Here is a 19520-nt window from a genome sequence, read left to right as displayed (position 1 = left end):
TCCTTGATTTTTGTCTTGTCTTGCCAGAAGCTTTCCATGCCTTTTATTACCTTATAGATTGAGCCTATTTGGGAACAACTTCCACATTTGGATGGTTTTATTTCTTAAGTACTGTAGGCTTGAAAATCTGGTGCCTGGTGTGAATCTCTTAAGTGGTCTCACCATATTAATTTAGCAAATATTTATTGAGCATTTATCACTGCTGTAGGGATTATAAAGATTGTTACAGCATTCTGTCTTCACACTGCTTAAAGTTTGTTTAGCTCTCTGTGACCTGGTAACATTTATGAACCATGATACATTTGGAAGCATGGGTTTTAGGGGTAGGTTTAGATCTTGGCTCGTGTATTTCGTAGATTTGTGTGACCTTAGCTAAAATCAACTTCTCCAAACTTTTCAGGAATTGGTCGTGTGTTTTGATCAATGAATTCAAATGTCATCCATTTTCTTTTCCTTTTCTCTTTTTTTCTTTTTGTCTTTGGTCTTTTTAGGGCCGCACCAAAGCATAAGGAGGTTCCCAGGCCAGGGGTCGGATATGAGCTGTAGCTGCCTGGCCTACACCATAGCAGCAGCCACAGCAGCAACGTGGGATCCAAGCCTCGTCTGCGACCTACACTACAGTTCACAGCAACGCCGGATCCTTAATAACCCACTGAGCAAGGTCAGGGATCGCACCCTCATCCTCGTGGATACCAGTCGGGTTCATTAACCACTGAGCCATGATGGGAACTCCATTTTCCATTTTCTTAATTTCATTTTCTGCCTATACTTCCAGAGCCAAAATGGAACTAGATTCTTGTCACTTATAAAAGGGAAAATGGGATTTCCACTGAGAGCAGTTCAGCTCTACTAACTAGTACAAAGCATTTGTTCCAAATAAACTGATGTATACTCTTTTCAAAAAGCCTCCCACAAGTCTGGGGAAACATAAGCAAAGTGGAGCTTGGGACCTCTTTCTGCGCAGAGGTCGCAGCAAAGCAATCTGTATCTAAGAGAGTGGGGGTGGAAAGATGTATCTGGTTCTATTTTCCATCATCACATGCACTGAAATTAGCCTTCAGCCTGTGTGTGTGTGTCCAAAATGGGCTGCTATTCAGTTTTGGCCTTAACCTTTGGAACCTACTTCACTGCACTGCTGGCCTTCCTGAGCCCTATTTTAAAACCATATCATTCTTCCCCAGGGAAGACACTGACCTTGATAATGCATGCAATGAAAACTGAAGATATATACAATTTCATTATCTTTAACAGCCATTTATCACATTTCTGTATTCAATAGTTAAGGGTAAACTTTTCTTAAGAAGTTGTTGAAGCCACTAATGCATGCCAATGTTAGGGGGGAAAAGGCACAACAAATCTTGCCTGCCTCAGCAAAGTATTCAGAGAGCATTTCTTCAGGCAGTGCAAAAACGTGTTTGTTGGATGTCTTCAATCATCATCATAAACCTCCAGCCCAGGAGGGGGAGTTGAAGAGGAGACCCAGGTTGTTACCTTCGTTACCATTAGAGAAGAACCAGAGCTCACTGATTTGGTGTCAGAATCATCAGAGCCTCTCCTTCACTGCCTTCGGCTGAGTTGCAAGTTGGTACAGTAAGTGGACAATATAATGACTACAGGAATAATAACAAGCGACAGTGCTCAGAACAATTGTGTCTGCTTTTCTGCATTTGAAAGTCTTTCTGGTTTTTGTTTGTTTTCCCACCCCTGGCATATGGTGTTCGCAGGCCAGGGATCAGATCCAAGCATCCTAAGGTGTAGGTGCTGTAACACCAGATCCTTAATCCACTGTGCTGGGCTGGGGATCGAACCTAGGGCTCCCATGACGCTGCTGATCCTGTTGCACCACAGCAAGAACTCAAAAGTTTTGACTACCAATTATAAATAATGCCTAATATTTGAGTTTTATGTGCTTATTTTCAAATACAAGCTTATATTCAGAACTCATTCAGATGCAGCTCATTGATTTTTTTTTTTTTAGCCCTTGGCTACTTGGTGTTTGACCTTATGTACCCAGCACACCTTTATAGTCTATGGCCTGTGGCATTGAGAATCTGTGTTACAAAGTAACTCTTTCCCTCACAGAGAAAGGGGGATGGTAGAAGAAATTGCTACTCCAAAATAATTTGGTGGAATTGGAACGCTAAAAAGTCCCAAATTTCTGCAGTGACTCCAAATCCTGAACTAAGTATGGAGCTAGGTTCCGTCTGAGATCAGATTTATCTGATCAAGTCATAATAATCTGATGTGTAAGCTCGATCTTTCTAATGAGGATATTCTCATTTAAAACTTGCAACTGTTAGGAAGGGACTGCATCCAGCCTCAGTGTCTTCCCTCCCCTAGAATTTCAGGGAAATACAAAATGCCACTGCCAGGCCAGCATTCAGCTTAGTAAAGGGAGGAGACTTGGCTGCTGCTTCCTTGCCTTTTAACAGCAGGTAGAGGTGTCCTGGCATGTGGTGAGGAAGTTTAATGGAGGAGCTTGAGATCCTCAGACAATTGTCAGCCTCTGGTCTGCACATCACCTTGGTTTGACTGTCCAGCAATGAGGTTTTGTCCACAAGTTATTGTAGCCAATGTGTTCCACCTCTCATACGGATGACTTTTAATCAACCTTGGCCTTGGGAGCTTCCCATTGAATAAACTGCAGAATATTGAAAGCAAATGAAATGTGAAGCTGAGAATGTAAAGCATATTTGGCCCTCCTTTCTGGGGCAAGTAGAGCAAGGCATCTGTTTCTAAGACTTTGGGGGGGGGGGGCGCCTAGGCCAGTGAGGTGGCAGAACTCTGAGGCAAGGCTAAAATATAAGTTTATAATATGTGCTGTTTATATTAAATAGCTTGTGTTAATTCACCAGCAGGTCTGAGTGCATTCTGACCATGTGGTTTGTGATAGCACCAAAGCTACTGTTCCTTACGGACTTTAAAATCCCAGTGGATGGAGTTCCCTTATGGCACAGGGAGGTAAGGATCTGGCACTGTCACTGCTGTGGCACTCTCTGGTCATTGCTGTGGTGTGGGTTCTATCTCTGGCCCAGGAACTTCCACAAGCCGTGGGCAGGCCCAAAACAAAACAAATCCCAGTTGACTTTGACCAATCCTGCCCTATTTACTGTTTGCATAGCCACAGGTCAGGCTGGGCAACTTTGGGGACTGGCTCTGGGACACAGGCCTGGTTTCAGCTACTGCTTCAGCCCCTAGCTGAGGCTTAAGACAACTTGAGTTAGCCTCATTAAATTTGTGTTTAAATAAAGGAGTTCCCGTCGTGGCTCAGCGGAAACGAATCTGACTAGCATCCGTGAAGATGCAGGTTCGATCCCTGGCCTTGCTCAGCGAGTTAAAAGACCTGGTGTTGCCATGAGCTGTGGTATAGTTCGTGGATGCGACTCAGACCTTGCATTGCTGTGGCTGTGGTGTAGGCCAGCAGCTATAGCTCCCAGTCAACCTCTAGCCTAGGAACCTCCGTATGCGGGTGCAGCCCTAAAAAGAAAAGAAAAAAAAAATTGTGTTTAAGAGGCAGAGTTCAACTCTTTTTGTCTTTGCTCCATCTTTCTCCAAGTGAACTTGATTTGTTTCCTTGGTTGAATAGCATCTGGAATTAACACATACTGTGCAACCTCTTCCATTCTGTTGTTAGGCTGGAAAAGAACCAGCTTTAAGACTTGCTGGTACTTCTGCATATCCAAAAAGGAAGACAAGGGTTTATAGCCAACCGATTTTGAAAACACACCGCTTCAACAAGGCCCATACTCTCATTCCACTGGAGACAACTAATTCAGACAGACGTGAACTTTCAGAGACGTCCTGGACAGAATAAGGACTAAGGTCTAGCACTCAAATCAGATGTTAAGTTTCACATACATCCCCAGAGTCCCACATGCTCATTCTCTAAAGTTCAGAACCAGAGGGAAGGAGACGATTGGCCTCCGTGTGAAGGAAAAGTCAAAGACAGCTATTGTTCTTGGGTACACTGACAAGATGCCGCGTGAGAAGGTCCATGGGACCCTTCCCTTCCCAGATGGATCAGTGGTAGGAAAACAAGGCTCAACCACCCATGATAATAAGACACATGGGTTTTGCTGGAGAATTCGGTTACTTGGTTGGGGAAATGATGTCCAGGGAGGCAGACACCCATCTAGGATCTGTTTTTGTACATGGACGGCATCAGTAAGGAAATGGGCTTTTTTCGAGTCCTGCCCTAAAGCTACATACTTAGTCTGAGCTTCTGAAGCTGTTGCTCTAGGTCAGTGCTTACTGAATGAAGTAGATTAGGGTGGTGGGGCTGGGTTTTTTTTGCTGCAAGGCACTTGTTTTTCCAGCTGTGTGCCAAACAGACCTGAAGAGCAGCAAGGACTGGTGTGGCTGTGGGTTGTAAAAAGCAGGAAGGCCGGGCTCCGTGAAGAGAACCTCCCCATTCACCGGCCGCTTTTAGTTCTGCTCAGCTTTCCCTGATAAGGACAAAGAGTCAGCCATGGAGGTTAGGTCTTTTTTTTTTTTTTTTGTCTTTTTGCCATTTCTTGGGCCGCTCCCACGGCATATAGAGGTTCCCAGGCTAGGGGTCTAATCGGAGCTGTAGCCTACGCCAGAGCCACAGCAACGCAGGATCCGAGCCGCATCTGCAAACTACACCACAGCTCATGGCAACACCGGATCGTTAACCCACTGAGCAAGGCCAGGGATCGAACCCGCAACGTCATGGTTCCCAGTCGGATTCGTCAACCACTGTGCCACGACAGGAACTCCAAGGCCAGGTCTTGATGTTGACAACACCGATTATGTTGTCCCTGCAGCTCCATTTCCCCCCTCAGTTCTACATTCCTTCTATTTTTACTGATAATGAAAAAGCCCGGTTTTCCATCTCCTTACATGAGGGGTTTTTTTTGTTCTGTTTTTTTGGCTTTTTCTAGGGCCGCACCAGCGCCATATATGGAGGTTCCCAGGCTAGGGGTCGAATCAGAGCTGTATCCGCCAGCCTACGCTAGAGCCACATCTGCGACCTACACCACAGCTCACAGCAATGCTGGACCCTTAATCCACTGAGACAGGCCAGGGATCAAACCTACCTCATGGTTCCTAGTCAGATTCACTAACCCCCAAGCCATGACGAGAACTCCATATTCTTACCTGATTTAAGATATGTGGGAAAATCAGTTTGAATGATACCTAAGGCTAAAGACAAAGCAAGCCTTCGACCCCTGCCTGAGCAGGTCACCCTGGTTTGTTTTTAGTTAAGCCTGAGGCCTGCTCATCTCCCTGCAAACCCTAGGACCTCGTCTTACTTCCTCTCTCAGGTGTAGCAGCTTTCACTTAAGGCCTCATATCTTCCTGCCAGAAAAAGCCTTGAAGCTGGAACACCCAGCCTACCTGCCAACAGCAAAAAGAGGTCAGCCCCACAGCAGTGCTGACCAACTTGGCCCCAGGCCTCGGCTAATCAGCATGCTCCTAGACACAACTGTACGTCTCTCCATAAGGGGACACCAGGGAAAGGGGTGACCAAAACACACTGTCTCAAACCAGAGGCAGAGGCAGCACTGCCGGGGGTGGGTGGGGGAGACTTTTGAAATCTTTTGTTTAAAAAGTCACATAACAAGGTAAAAGTTATAGCCTAACTGTGTACTAAACAAAAATAACATACACACATTTCTAAAGAAGATACGAAACAGTACTCTGAATTTTACTTATCACAGGTCTCTATATAATTTGTATTTATCAGCATGAATTAGAGTTTTTCCAACTTTTAGCCTTTTTTACTTTAAGAATCTGTTTTATTTGGCTTACAATCACAAGTTAATTACTCATTAGGAAAGAGTTCTTGCTTAATAGGACCAACCCCTTCCAAGGAGATGGGGGAGGCACTATAAACTGAAATAAGAACTCAGTGTTATCCCTAGACTTGTTTTCCACTCCGCAGGATACACTCTAGTAGCATCATTGGAGGATGGGCCGAGCCAGGTCACACGGTGGTACGTGGGAATTCAAGATCACAGGTTCCATGATGGAGATCACCGCTTGTGGTCTTAAATCGTGTCCAGTCATCTCACTCGGTCATTTGCTGAGCGCCGGCCCTTACACGGGCACGTGGCAGTTCCACCAACCAGCCAGTACCTTAAAAGCATTCAGCTCGGCACAGACATTCTGGGCTTTGAGGGAGAACAGATTCTGGTCACCTCCCTCAGCTGGAGGGGTCTCCGGCACCTCAAACCCTAGAGCCTTCTGCTCCCCTAGTTCCATGGCCCTGCTGTTACTTACAGTGGAGGGCTTGGCATGTGCTGGCCCCAGTGACTTCCCAGGTTTCTACCATCACAGTTGTTGGTATGACTTCGCTCCAGTGCTCTGCATGCATCTCCTTGGTGAGTGGGGCCACCAGAGAAATACCAGCACAGTCGATATTAAAAATGCAGCCTGTCACAGGTGGACAGCTAAGCTGGGCTAGGTGACAACACCCCCGCCCCCAGCCTAGCGCTATAGAGAGAGAGGGGCCAAAAGGATTCTGAATGTTTCCTCTGAAAGGATTCAGCAGGCAAACCCTAAAAAAGAACATAACACTTCTTTGGAAGATTTAATGCAGTATTTAAGACTTCTTTTGTCTTTAAAAGTTGATCATTGTCCACCTCCCTTGCTCCCTACCCACCTTCCCGTAAGAGCTCTGCCTTCACCGCATAATGGCCAGTCCTCTCCTCAAGGGGCTTGTTTCCTTCACTCTCAATTTACATTCAAAATAGGGAAAAATTGCACTTGAGAATGAATCATCCATTTTATTTTATTTTATTTTGTCATGTGCTCACAGCATCTCTCTCTCTTTCTCTCTCTCTCTCTCCCCCCTCTCCCTGGCAGGTCACAGAGATAAATTAAAAATAAAATCTACAAGGAAAATAATTTATAAAAGCACTTCCCAGGCTCGTGCCTTCTATCCCTACTGCACAGTTAGAATGCCCCCCGCAAGTGGGGAGGAGAATCCATGCTTCTCCCCCTTCCAACTCACTTCTGCTAGTCTGGGGCCGACAGTGCTCCAGGCCCAGGAAGGGGCGGGGGCAGCAGTGGCAACAGTTAAAAATAAAGACATTGGAGCCACCCTGGTGCTCCCCTTTCTGCCTCCCCCAGGCGGTCCTCCAGGAGCCCTTGCTAAACTGGGGGTGCAGAGAAGCTGCCCGTGGCCAAGAGCCTGGGGGAGGGGTAGCCTCCGCCCCCCTTACATGCACATCTCATTCTCCTAGAAAGAAACCCAAAAAAGAAAGCAGACGGAGACCTCGGGACAGAGGAGAAAAATCCCAAGTGTGTTCACACGGTTACACGGAGTCTTTATGGCAAAGAGAACATTTAGCAGCTTTGAATATTGGGGTATCTCCTTTTTACTCGACACAATTATTCTAGACCCTATGAGTGAAAACAGGGCTCAAGCCCTAAAAAAATCAAAGCGCAAGAAACTCTACGAGGACTAGTTTTTGTTGCTGCTGGGTGTTGTCGGTTTCCTTTTAATCTTTCCAGTGACAAGCCCAGAGGTTGGCAGGGGAGGCCTGAGGGAAGGGTCTCTCCCCAGGGTTGTGCTGAATACTGCCTGGCTTCTCCACATCACCCCCCGCCTCAGAGCAGCCCCGGGAGGCTGCAGGCCCAGCACTGGGGGCACCACCAACACCCCAGCTGCAGAAGAGCTCCAGGCAGCCAGTGAGGGGCGGGGACACAGGGTGGCGGGGACACGGGGCGGCGGGAAGAGAACAGCAGTCGCATGCAGGCTCTGACGGAGACGTGGGAGCCTCGGCTCAGGGGTGACTGGGCACAGAGGAAGACGGATGGCAGGGCAGTGAGTGACATGCTTGGTGTTGGGGCTGCTGCAACCCAGGGCCTCGCGACCCTTTCCCGTTTCTCTACCCTTTGATCCTAACCCTCCAAGCCCGGGTGGGGTCCCCAGTGGCTCCTCTCTGACCGAAACCTCACAGGACCGAGATCTAAGAGCGCCCCCTTCAGGGATGCCCAAGTGCAAGAGCAGAGTTCACAGGCCCCTCCAGGACCCACTCCACGGCCCACCCTCCCCGCGGGGGGGAGTGGGCTTTCCTCACACCAATGACCTAGTCCCACCTAAAACCCGCTGCCTGGAATCGTGGCCAGAGCCAACGGAACCTGCCTGTTGACTTTCTTCCTGCTTTGATTTTTTGGGGGCTTTTTTCCCTCCCCTCCTTCCTCCCTTCCAGGAATGAGACTTCCTACCACTTTCTTCTCCCAAGTCCCCTTCCTTCCCCCGTGTCAGCCGCCAGCAATGCCAGCAACACCCTTCCCCCGAAGGAAAGGGGTCGGGGTGAGGACCCTGTCCCCCCAAACGGTCTGGCCACTTCCACCCCCCACCCTCAGCGGGGGAAGCTGAGCCAGACAGCGCCCGCGCCCGCCTCGTCCTGTCCACTGACCCGCAGTCATCCCATCTGAGAAGATCTATTGGATAAGAAGGCATTGAAGTCCCCGCTCGAGGTCCAGGTCCAGGCCCAGCCCTTCTCCAGTTTCCGTCTCGGTGAGCGTCAACCCCCCCGGCTGCCCGGGCTCACTTCCTCCGGTCCTTCGGCTTCCTCTCCTGCCGCCGCGCCTGCTGGTCGGCCAGGGTGCGGGGAATGAGGAGGACGCTGCCGTCGCCCGCGTACTGGAGCGCGTACTGGCTGGGCGAGTAGGGCCGCCCGTTCTCATCCCGCAGCCGCCCGAACACCTCCTGGTACAGGCTCTGGACCTTCTGCTTCATCTGCCGCAGCGAGCGGAGGAACTCCACCTTCTCCCGCAGCAGGCGGGCCTTGTCGCGCTGCAGGTCCTCCACGTCCCGCTCCAGGTTGAGGATGGTGTCCAGCTTGCGCTTGCGGCAGTTCTGCGCCGCCATCTTGTTCTTGCCGCGCCGCCGGATGTCGCGGATGAGGCTGAGCTGCGCCTCGCTCAGCTGGTACTTGGACAGCAGCTCGTTGAACTCCTCCACCGGCAGGTTGATGATCTTGTCGTTGGTGAAGGGGATCTTCATGGCGCGGGCCCGGTGCTCGTCCCGGCTCATCTGCTTGTCCAGGAAGTCGGCCTGCTTCTCCTTGCTGCCCTTCTTGAGGGCGCCGGGCGGCGGCAGGTCGGCGGCGTCCAGGGCGCTGGGCGCCATGTTGTACGTGTGGTTGTGGCCCACGTGCTCCAGGTAGGGCAGGCACGAGAGCTGGGACGGGTCCTGGTAGCTCATGCGGCAGAACTTGGAATACTCGGGCTGGTAGCCCACGGCGCCCTCGGCCTCTTCCAGATCCAGGGTCTCAGAGTCAGAGCTGTAGCCCACGGCGCCTTCCTCGGAAAAGGAGGAAGAGGCGGAGGAAGAAGCGGACGAGGAGGAGGACGAGGACGACGAGGACGAGGACGAGGACGAGGAGGAACTGCCTTCCGAGCTGCTCAGGGAGGAGGGGCTGTGGCTGGAGTCCAAGGAGAGGCCTGAGTCGGAGTCAAACTCCTCTTCGAGCTGGGAGGCCTGCACGGGGTTGAAGCCTTCTTCGATGGCCAGGTCCATCAGGCTGATCTCGTCCAGCATGGCTTCATCTAAGAGACCCCCCAGGGGGTCAGGCAGCTCGGGGCCCGTGGTGTCGTTGGCCGTGCCGTTGAGCTGGGGTGGAAAGAAGAGCCCCGCTAGGTTGGTGGAGCCGAAGGTGGAGTTGAGGCTGGTGGAGTTGCTGGGGGCCAGCGGGAGCAGCGTGGAGCTGCTGGCCACAGGCAGGCTCTCCACCTCGGGGCTGAAGAGGGAGAAGTCCTGGCTGCAGCCCCCCAGGGACGCCTGATGCAGGCTGACATTCTGGTTGATGGGAGTGTTGGGGGCAAGGCTGTAGTTGGTGCTCAGCGGGTCTCCAGGAGGGGCGTTGTACAGGATTTCGCTCGTTGACGTGTTCACTTCCATGGCCTGGGAGGGGAGACGAGCGTGACTGCCGGCTCAGCGCCGACGCCCTCCCCAGGTGTGGCTGGGGGCTCCCTCAGCAGGCGCCCCGCACAGGCGCAGCTGCATGAGTGTAAAGGCGCGAGACTGGAAACTCGAGCCCACAGCGTCAACTCCTGGCCCCGCTTGATCCAGCAGGCCGGGCAGAGATGGGCTCCTCCCTGTGGACTTCACCCCAACGCAGGACTGATCAGCTCCAGGTCTCGTTTGGCCAGATCGCCCCAATACCTAACAATGACTACCCTCCACCGCACAATCAGCGATGCGCAAAGAACGCCCAGCCTTGGAGTGAGAAAGGCTGGCTGTGCCACTTGCTGTGTGACCAGCAGCATTTCACTGGGCCTTTCTCTGAGCTCCAGTGTCCTCCCTTTGAAATAACAAAGGGCTGACTAAAAGGCCATGGGGGCCAAGTGAGCAGACAACAGCTGTGCGACACTGCAGGAATGTCCGCTTTTATTAACGCTACATCTTGGAAACACCCAGACAAGACATTATCTGCCTGAAGAAAAGGATGGAGACCTGCTTTAGGAGGTTCAGCCCTAGGGCTTTAACCCAAACCCCAATTCTACTGCACCCCCTACTGCCCCAAGGAGACGCCTGGACAGTCACCACTCAGTGTTCTGACTTTCTTTTCCCAGAAGTAGAAGAGCAGCGAGCACGGGGACGCCCCCCACACAATCCGATAGGTCTGTACCGGGTTCTGATCAGCCTACCTGCATTTCCATGATGGACATCAGATCTTGCCACTGCTGTTCCAAATCAAATGGAGACTCTGTCCCCGTCAGGAGAGGAGACAAAAGGTTGTTTTGAAGACCTGGGGGCTCACTCTCACTAGGCACTGCTTCTGTTATGCTGGAAATGTCTGTGGGAAACTAGGGCAAAACACAGAGGATTTAACAGGGGAGGAGGAAGACCACCTTCTGCTTTCCTCCCAGAAATGACCACCTGAGGTTCTGTTTCTTCCTTCCTCAGAATTCACCCCCAGCAGCCAGGACAAGGCCAGCACCAAGAGCTGGCCCCTCAGGCAGCCTCAGAGAGACACGCCGTGTGCAGGCTGCCCTGATGGCTCAGTGGGCTCTCCCTGCAGTCCTGCTCACCTCGGCATTCTCCCCAAAGGGGCAGGTGGCCTCCAGCAGCCTAAGGCACTCTTCCAGGGACAGGGCTGTCTGGTCCTCCCCACCAGGCACCTGTGGCAACAGCAACTGTAAGTCTGACTGCCCTGGGCCTTGGCTGCCTGTGGGCCAAAGCCCTTCCCCAGTCTTTCCAAGGGAAGCCTGAAGGAGGCCCCGTGTGGCTGGTTGCAGGCCGACACTGTCCCTCCATTCCCAGGCGCGGCTGGCCTTGAGTCCCAGACTCCAGGAGAGAAGAGAGTGGGAGAGTCCTGACACACGCAGAAAGCTGCCAGGTGCTCTGCCTCCCATGTGCTGTTCCTCCCCAAGGCGTGGCCCCTCTGCTGACGCTGCTCTTCCACTCCCGCTTCCTCAGCCCTTCACTCAGACTCCAAGACCCCAACCCAAGACATACGTTCAGGCCCACCCCACAGACCGACCCAAGCTGCCTTTTCTAAAGAGACGTTTCCGGAAGTGGGCAGAGGCAGAAGTACCTGTGCAGGGAAGCTCTCCCCAGTCTCTCCATCCACTAGCAGGTTTTGTGCCAGAGCTTCTGCACCCTCGCCTGGCCAGGTGTCCTCCTGCTCTGCTCCATCTTGCAGTTCCTTATCCACATCCTGCTCTTTCTGGCGATGACTGTAGTCAAAAATCTCACGCCCAGCCCCCAGGTCAATATCCTGTCGCCAAAGGATGTCAATCAGATCTATATCCTGAAAGACAGAGCACTGTGACTTTAGCTGTGCGGTCCAGGGGCCCCTCCCAGTCCTGCCCCTCAGAGGTACCCCCCCCAGCACCACTCCGATTACTCCAGGGTAGGGCCCCTCCCTGGCTACACACCTGCCAGCCTCTACCTCTGCCCCCTCTGCACCAGCAAGGCTTCATTCATCCATTTCCAGACACAAGCCTCCAAAAAGAAAGTGCTAGCAAAACCCACGAGCATGACATCCCATCCCCACCATACAGGTCTGTGGGCTCATGATCTGGACCAGAGACACAGCCAGGCCAAAAGGCAGGACCATCTCACCACTACTTAAGAAGAAAGGGGGAAGCAGGAGACACATTTCATTTTGGGAATGGGAATCCCTTGAAACTTGGGTTGTAGGAAGCCAGCCACAGCAAGCCAGGGGGAACTGTCATGCAGAATTGCTTCGCAGTGGCCAGGCTTGCATCAGCCTGTGGTGCCATTTCATTTGCATAAAGGGGTGGGGTGGGCTGGAAAGGAAAATCCCTGCATTTGCAACCACCTGATGCAACCAATGACAACGAAAGGCCGTCTCCAGCCCTTCCTAGAGCCATTCCCCCTTCCCTGGCTGAGGCAAGAGGATGCCTCAACACCCACAACTCTTAAAGCCCAGGCTCACCTCAAGATCCATCCCTGCCAGAATGCCCACTCTCAGCTGATCCTAGCAAGCCGCCTCAATCCCAGGAGAGCCTCAGGCAGTCAGATGATCCTCACTGAGCACCCCACCCCTGCCAAGGCCAGCCCCACGGTGTCCCCTCATGCCAGTGCTCGCATTCCCTCACCACACCCCAGGACCCACTGACTCCCATCAGTCAGCCCCCTCAAGGACACAGCCCCCACCACAGCATGGCCAAAACTGCCGCCACGGGCACCAAAATGCCTCCCTCCCACTCTACACTGGCGCTCCTGATCAGTTTCTGCTCCATCCACCACCCCCACTGCCACCAGCACAGAACCCCAATAAAGGAGACCTTTGGGCTCCCTATACATGCTGCCCCCTGTGGCTGAAGGAACCCTAAATTGATGTCTTCCGTTCAGAGGTTAAAAGGCGGATACTTTCCAGAAGACAATATCCTTAGCTGAGACCCACCTCCCTAGCCCTGACCAGGTAACCCCCTTCCCACCGAAACCCTCCCGGAAGCTAAGACCTCCCAGGTGTCCCTCTCCCTGTAGTCTCCCCACAAACACCAACCTGGACAGAAGCCCTGGACCCAGGAGCAGAGGGGGGCTGGGCCACCCGGTGACCAGCCACCAAAGAGTTAAGGGGCCGGCTCCCTTTGGCACGGCCCCCACCACTGTGAGAGCTGCGGTCCAGGCGGGTCATGGTCTGCGAGATGAGCCCCAGGGCAGCGGGGGCCAGGCAGCCGGACAGGGGGCTGCAAGGAGCTCCTGGCTAGCCGGGAGCACACCAGGCTGGAAGGGTGGCCCCTTGCTAGCTCCGAGGGGCCCGAGCAGGGTGCCCCGCCCGTGCTGCTGCCTGGGCGGCCCAGCCCAGCCCCCTTCCTCCATCCTGGAGCAGCCCCCTCCCACCTCACAACCCCGGTCCCACTCAGGCGCCCGGCAGCCCCCACCCTGAGCTCACCGCAGAGGCTGCAGTGAGATGGGACTCCCACCCCATGCTCCGTGCTCAAGCTGCAGAGGAAAGCAAGCTCCCTCCTGGGCCTATCCTCCCGCTCCTCCCTCTCTCCCCCTCCCCACGCCCCCCAAACTTGTTACCTAGGCTGCAGCAAGGAGCCAATCCCCTCCCCCTCCCACCCCGCAGGTCACTGCTGAGGCTGCAGAGAGCCAATCCCCTCCCCCAGGTCAGCAGCTGGGCTGCGGAAAGAGCCAATCCCCTCCCACTGTCGTTACCTAGGCTGCGACCAGAGCCAATCTCCTCCCCCAAGTCTCCGCTGGAGATGCGGAAGGAGCCAATCCCCTCCCACCGCCTGTTACCTAGCTGCAGCCCGGAGCCAATCTCTGCACCAGGGCAGCTGGAGAAGCTGCCGCAAGGAACCAGCCCATCCCCGGGCCGCCTCCGTCTCCTCAAGGAGACGCACCCAGGGGCGGGCAGCCCCACCCAGCCCAGTCAGCCAGCCCGGGTGGCGCAGTGAGAGAGCCCTGGGGGGAAGGGGTGCCACGCTCCCTCCTGTCGCATCCTGCTTACCCAGCCCACTCAGGACTGGGCAGGCGCTCCTCGCGCAGCTTCTCCGGGAATCTAAGTTCTTCCCGGGAAGTGGACGGAGTTTTCCCGTTCCTCAGGAGGGCTGAGGCCAGTCGCTCAGGCGAGGCTGAGCAGGAACCCAGGGAAGCCAGGGGCTTTGTCACCCTCCAAGAGGCCAGACCAGAGGAAGCCGCCCGCACACATGCAGAGATGTCACGGTGCTGAGCCAGGCCTAACCCCAGGCAAGAGGAGGGAGACACTGAAGGAGACGGGTGCTCCGCGACATCCGTGTCCCCCACGCTCTGTATCCCAGGCTTTGTTCAAGAGCATTCTCTGCCTGAGCCCCAGCTCACACCCCTAAGTCAGGAAAGAAGCCCCAGAGAGAATCACGGTCACCACTCCGGCTCCCATCCTCACCGCTGCTCCCCTTGAGCCTAAGGTCAGGTCAGGGACAGTATGTTCTCCTTGGTCGCAGACTGCTCCAAAGGGCTGTACACAGGCCACCCCCTGCTCTGGGCAGAGTGCCAACCTGGAGGGGAATCCTATCCCTGACAAGGGCCTGGGCTATAGCTGTCCATCGAATAGGCCCAGCGGCAGGGGAGCGCTGCCACCCCAGGGATAATACCAGCTCCAGCAGTGCCTGTCACATGCTCTGGACCTGGGTATTTTTATCCCTGGGCTGCTGAGGAAATGCTGTTCCAGACACACAATAATCCTCCCCTCCCCCATACCCAGCCTGGGCCCCTAGAGCTGACCCACCCCCGGCCCCTAAAGGGAGTAGTGAAGGCCTGGGGCTGGGGAAAGCCTAACCTTCAGGAAGGCCAAGAAATGGAGGGAAGCAGGGTCAGAGTCCCATCCCGTCCCACCTCAACTCACCCAATTATATTCAAAACACCCCATCCCAGGAAAGCAGGAACACTCCCTCCAGGAAGGGGAATGAAGCCGCTCTGGCGAGGATCCCAAGGCCAATCACACCCACCCCTTGCAGAGCTACCCTGGGGCGGGATGATGGAAGAGGAGGCCACTGTGCCAAGACTGGACCCCACTTGAAGGGAAAGAACAGAGGAAGCGGAGGTGAGGTGCCCCTGTAAGAACCTCAGAAAAGAGGCAGGGGAAGGCAAGGAGTGCTCACAGCTCCCATGCTCCCGGAATTCTAGTCCCTCTCAAAGTAAAACCAGTATGAGCCAGCTAAGCACAGAGCAACCCTGGCACGACTACATCTGGGGCGAGATCAACCTGTCATGTAGGGGCTGTCCTATGCTTTTTAGGATGTTTAGCAGCATCCCGTGCCGCTCCCCACTAGATGCCACGAGCACCTTCTCAGGCTGGGACAACCAAAGCTGTCTCTAGACATGGCTGCACATCCCCTGAGGGGCAAAATCATCCCCAGTTGAGGACTACTGGCCCCAAAGAAGCCACATGCTTTGACGGTCACTAACATTCAAAGAATTGAGCTCAGGAACAGGCTCGAATACAGTCCAGGAGGCAAAATCGGGTCCAACTGGGAGGCAGAAAGAGCCAAATTCTACAGCATCTGTAAAACTTTTTTTCTATCTCCACACCCCCTCTTCTCAAACACCCCCCACCACACCCCCTGCCTCAAGACTCAGCTCAGGAAAACCCAGCCCAGTACAATCCAGCCCTCTTCTTTCCCTGATGGCCAGGCAAGCAAAGTAGACCTTTTCTTTAAGCTCCTTAAGACTGAGTTTGGCAAGCCAGGACCGAACGCAGGAGCAGTCTTATCACATTTGTGGGACCGGGGCAGCAGAGGCCATTTACCACTGTTAAAAGCAACTGCATCACCTTCTGCCCAGAACAGTATGCCAGCCACAAGTCAGGAGTTAAGATCTCTGACGACTGGAAGCAAGCTGACCTCAGCAGCAGAACGCAGTTTCTCTCCTAGCTCCCGGCCTTACTCCCTGCAGTGAGCCTTTAGCAAAGAAAGGGAGCCTTGGCTCTCTGCTAGCCAAGAATAACTGTCTAAATCTACCCCTTGGCTCAGGCTCAGGAGAGCCGACTTATCAGGCAGGACCTTATGACAACAACAGGCCTGACCACAAAGGAGGAGAATTTCAGGATACCTATGTGTGTTTTGATGTGGGGGGAGGTACAAGGCAACAGTCCACACAATATTTGTGTCTTAGCAACAGATACACACCGCATGGAAGCGCATCACAACATGACTCCCTCCCCCACTCCGGGGCCTCCAGGAGTCATGTTGAAATCCAAGCAGTAAACACACAGGCATGTTCTAGGAACCGCCCACTGCCCTGACGGTCCATTTAGAGGTGGGTCAACCACTCAACCTAAGGAAAATACTCCCAGCCTCCAATCCCAGGCAGACAGTTCAGCCCATTCGTATCCAAGAACACCCTCTCTGGTTCTTTACAAGGGTTTACGAATACCACCACCCCACTCCTTCAGGACCAGCCCACCGCGCCCTCCAACCCCAGACCCTCCCTGCCCGCCCCTCCATGTAGCCACTAACCTCTTTGGTTAAGTCTCCACTGACTGGAGGGGCTACAGCTCCCAAATCCTCCAAATCTTCACTGAATCCCTGCTCCGTTTCGCTCTCTCGCACCCCGTTGTCTGGGCCTGTCACATCTTGGAGACCACTGGAACTCTCGAGGGCGAGGCCTGAGCTGGGCTGGCTGCCAGAGACTGACCCCTCCGGATCCCGGTGGACCAGCCAGGCGTTAACCTCAGTGGTGGGCACCTGGAACCTGTCCAGGGCCCTCACCTGACTGAGGAGCCGCCGGGCAGTGAAGTAATTGTCCAGGTCTATGCTCTTGGGGTGGATACCATAGCCATCCAAGGTATTCCTCAGGTTGTGGAACTGGGTCTGAGTATAGGCAGAACTGGGCCCCAGGATGATCTCCCGGAGCGGGGGGAGCTGTGAGGTCAGGTAAGTATCCACGTCCACCCGCACCCCAATCAAACTGAGCAGAATGGTGAACTGGAGGAGTCCTTCCGTTAAGTATTTCTTCAGAGAAAGCATTGCTGAAGGACCAGAATGTTTATGCTTTCTGGTTTTTAAATCTTCCAAAAGACAAATCAAGGCCACTGCTCTGCTGCTCCAGCCAGCAAGTTACCCCCCTCAGGGCCAAACCCCGGACCCCACCCCTGGGGAACACAGGGGCCGAGCTCCCTGATGGCCTCAGAGGAAAGCACAGCCCTTGGAGCCAAGGCCACTCTCCAGACCACATTCACTTTTCCCTTCGTGACACCACACCGCTGAAAGTACAACTGTTCCTAACCCAGTCCAGGCCCTCCGGGCCCACGTGACTTCCTGTCTCCACAGTCCACATACAGTCACTTCCTCACTCACATTAGTTGTCCTTTGTAGATTCCACTGCAGGCTGTTCTCAGGAACAGCTGATGGATTTTTTTTTTTTTTTTTTCCTTCTCCCTCCTAAGGTTTATTTTCTTTGGCTGGAGCTACAGGCCTTTAGTCTTGGGTCAGAGTGTCCCGCCTCCTCCACACTTACCAGGGGGGTTTCCAGAGAAACCTGAAATGGGAACCACAAAAGCAACAGGATAAGAGTCCATCATTTTTCATCCCCAATCAAGGCAGAAAGCAGAAAACATATTAAAAGACCACTCTTATTTTTTACTCAACAATAACTCGGTTATACGCTCGTAAAAACAAAAAAAACCCAAAAATTTGTTATAAACAAAAATAACTACGAAAGGAAGATTCCGCTCACCAGGGATCTCAGTATCTGGCTATTAACTGTGCAGGACTCTAAAGTTCATTTCAGATAAGCAGATAATGCCCAGGGCATCCTAACTATTTTACATGTTGTCCAATTTATCAACCCTCCCCCACCCCAAGTATACACTACCCAGATTCTATTTTTAGGTTGAGAAGTCCATTTCCTATCTTAAAAGAAAGTTTGCTTGCCATCTCTCAGGAGAAAACCTCCTACAAGTCCTCTCCCTTCAAGTTCTAAAGGGGAGGGAGAGATTATTATTACTGGCTGAGAGTGTACAAGGATGAGAGGACAACACATTACAGAAAAGAATGCTTTTTCTGTTTTCCCGATTTTGAAACCTGACTTCCCTTTCCTATCATTCTTACATTAAAGGAAAAAAAAAGGTGGGGGGTACTGAAGGGAGGGGGGTGGGGGCTGAGGCAGGATTATTTGGCCCAGAATTTGAATAGGCAGGTTTTATTTTCATTCATGTGACCTTCTGAGCCAAAGCAGAAGGGTATGGCCAAGTCCTCAACCCAGATAGCCAAGTGGAGAGAGAGCAAAGCTGCCTTTCAGTTTCTAGTCTCTACTTCGGAGCTTCCATTAACCTCACAAACCAACACATAACTCTCTCTTCTTCACTGTTGTGACCCAATCCTAAAGAGAAAAAGGGATCTATACATACACACAGACACACACACACACACCCTTATCTGGTTAGAGTAAACATAATTACGACCTAGAATTCCTGCTTACACTACCCTCCAGTTCTCACGCGATTTATTACTAAAACCTCCCAAGAGCCAATTAAGTTCGGGCAAATGGACGAGGTCCCTTAAAGATCGAGGAAGGCCAGGTCTGAGCCCGGTCCCACCCTGCCCCGGATACCCGAGTCCGGCTGGGACCAAGTCGCCATGCCGCTCCTGGCGCCTCGGCTTCTAGCCTTCTGGGGCAGCAGCGAACAAGTGCTACTTTCCTGGCCTTGACCCACCCGGATGGCCAAACCCCACCCCGCCCTCCGCCCCTAATGGCCCCACCCCGCTCCCAAGCCCGGGCCTAATACCACGCCTTCTCAGGCCCTCAGCCCTCCCCAGTCCAACCCACCCCGAAGCCGGCTTTCTCCACAGCCTCTGGGCCCCTCCCTGCCAGGTCCAAGGCCCAGCCCCGAGCGAACCCCGCTCACGGCCGCCCGCTCCCGCCTCCTGCCCCTCAGCTCCACCCCGCCGCCCTTCACCCCATAAGCCTTGGCCCCGCGGCACTGCGCCCCTCCCGTGAGGGAAAGAAATGTGCTTGATACCGCTGCTGAGCCCGGCGTCCGCCGCTGCTGTCCCAGCAGGCCCTCAGCCCGAGTCCAGGCCTTGCCGCCGCCACCACCGGCCGGCCTAGAGCTCGCCAGCCTCCGTTTCCCTCCCCGCCCCCTCCTCCCACCTCACTCGGAAGCCCGCCCCCCGCGCCCTCCCCAGGAACACGTTTCTTCCAATCAACGGGCCGAGACAGTGGCCGTCACCGGATGTCGCTTTGATTGACAGCAGGGGAAGCCCAATGGCTAAGTGTACCTCCTCCTCCCTTTACCGATTTTCCAAGACTGACAAGGTCCGCAGTCCAATGGGCATGTAGGCCCGCCCCGCGGCGCAGGCCCACCAATAAGTGGGGCTAAGGTCCTATCGCTCGGCGTTCTAGACTCCCTCCGCCGTGCGCCAGCCGCGGGAATTACAGGCTGGGCTCGGAGCAAAGCGAGGAGGCCGACCTCTTCTAGTGCGTTCTTTGGGCTGGAGGATAAAGGCTTCTGGTCGGGTGTGGGAGGTGGTATCGTCGTCGGAGCGCGGAATCCCCCCCTTGAGGGTTCCCACGATGACTTGCAAAAGTCCAGTGAGACCTGAGAGGCCGAGGTGGGGGCATAGCGTGTGTATTTGGC

At 53.8% G+C, this 19520-nt stretch overlaps 1 protein-coding gene across 4 annotated transcripts; it reads right to left on the bottom strand.

Moving 5' to 3' along the window:
* Positions 1-7274: 7274 nt before the first annotated feature.
* NFE2L1 (NFE2 like bZIP transcription factor 1) lies at positions 7275-19029 on the bottom strand. 4 transcript variants are annotated; one of them, XM_047756937.1, is made up of 6 exons: positions 18903-19029; positions 16399-17419; positions 11520-11735; positions 11014-11103; positions 10630-10788; positions 7275-9883 (listed from the first exon to the last, which is right to left on the bottom strand). In XM_047756937.1, exons 2-6 carry the CDS (start codon positions 16906-16908, stop codon positions 8525-8527), a joined length of 2334 nt encoding a protein of 777 aa, XP_047612893.1. In that variant the 5' UTR covers positions 16909-17419; positions 18903-19029; the 3' UTR covers positions 7275-8524. The 4 variants fall into 4 exon arrangements, with proteins under 4 accessions (XP_047612893.1, XP_047612892.1, XP_047612894.1 ...); XM_047756936.1 differs by lacking the exon at positions 18903-19029 and adding an exon at positions 18494-18597; XM_047756938.1 differs by lacking the exon at positions 18903-19029 and adding an exon at positions 18494-18597 and having other exon boundaries at positions 11520-11702.
* Between the last annotated feature and the right edge of the window lie 491 nt (positions 19030-19520).

Source organism: Phacochoerus africanus, chromosome 14 (genome assembly GCF_016906955.1).
Source record: "Phacochoerus africanus isolate WHEZ1 chromosome 14, ROS_Pafr_v1, whole genome shotgun sequence".
In the NCBI taxonomy this organism is placed as follows: Eukaryota; Metazoa; Chordata; class Mammalia; order Artiodactyla; family Suidae; genus Phacochoerus; species Phacochoerus africanus.
The sequence above is the reverse complement of the archived record's forward strand: the minus strand, read 5'-3'. Positions and strand labels throughout refer to the sequence as shown.

Coding starts and splice junctions, on each gene's coding strand:
- NFE2L1 (XM_047756937.1), bottom strand. CDS start 16,908: ATGCTTTCTCTGAAGAAATACTTAACGGAAGGACTCCTCCAGTTCACC. Junction 11,104..11,519: donor GGGAGAGCTTCCCTGCACAG/GTACTTCTGCCT, acceptor CTGTTGCCACAG/GTGCCTGGTGGGGAGGACCA. Junction 10,789..11,013: donor CCTTTGGGGAGAATGCCGAG/GTGAGCAGGACT, acceptor GTTTTGCCCTAG/TTTCCCACAGACATTTCCAG.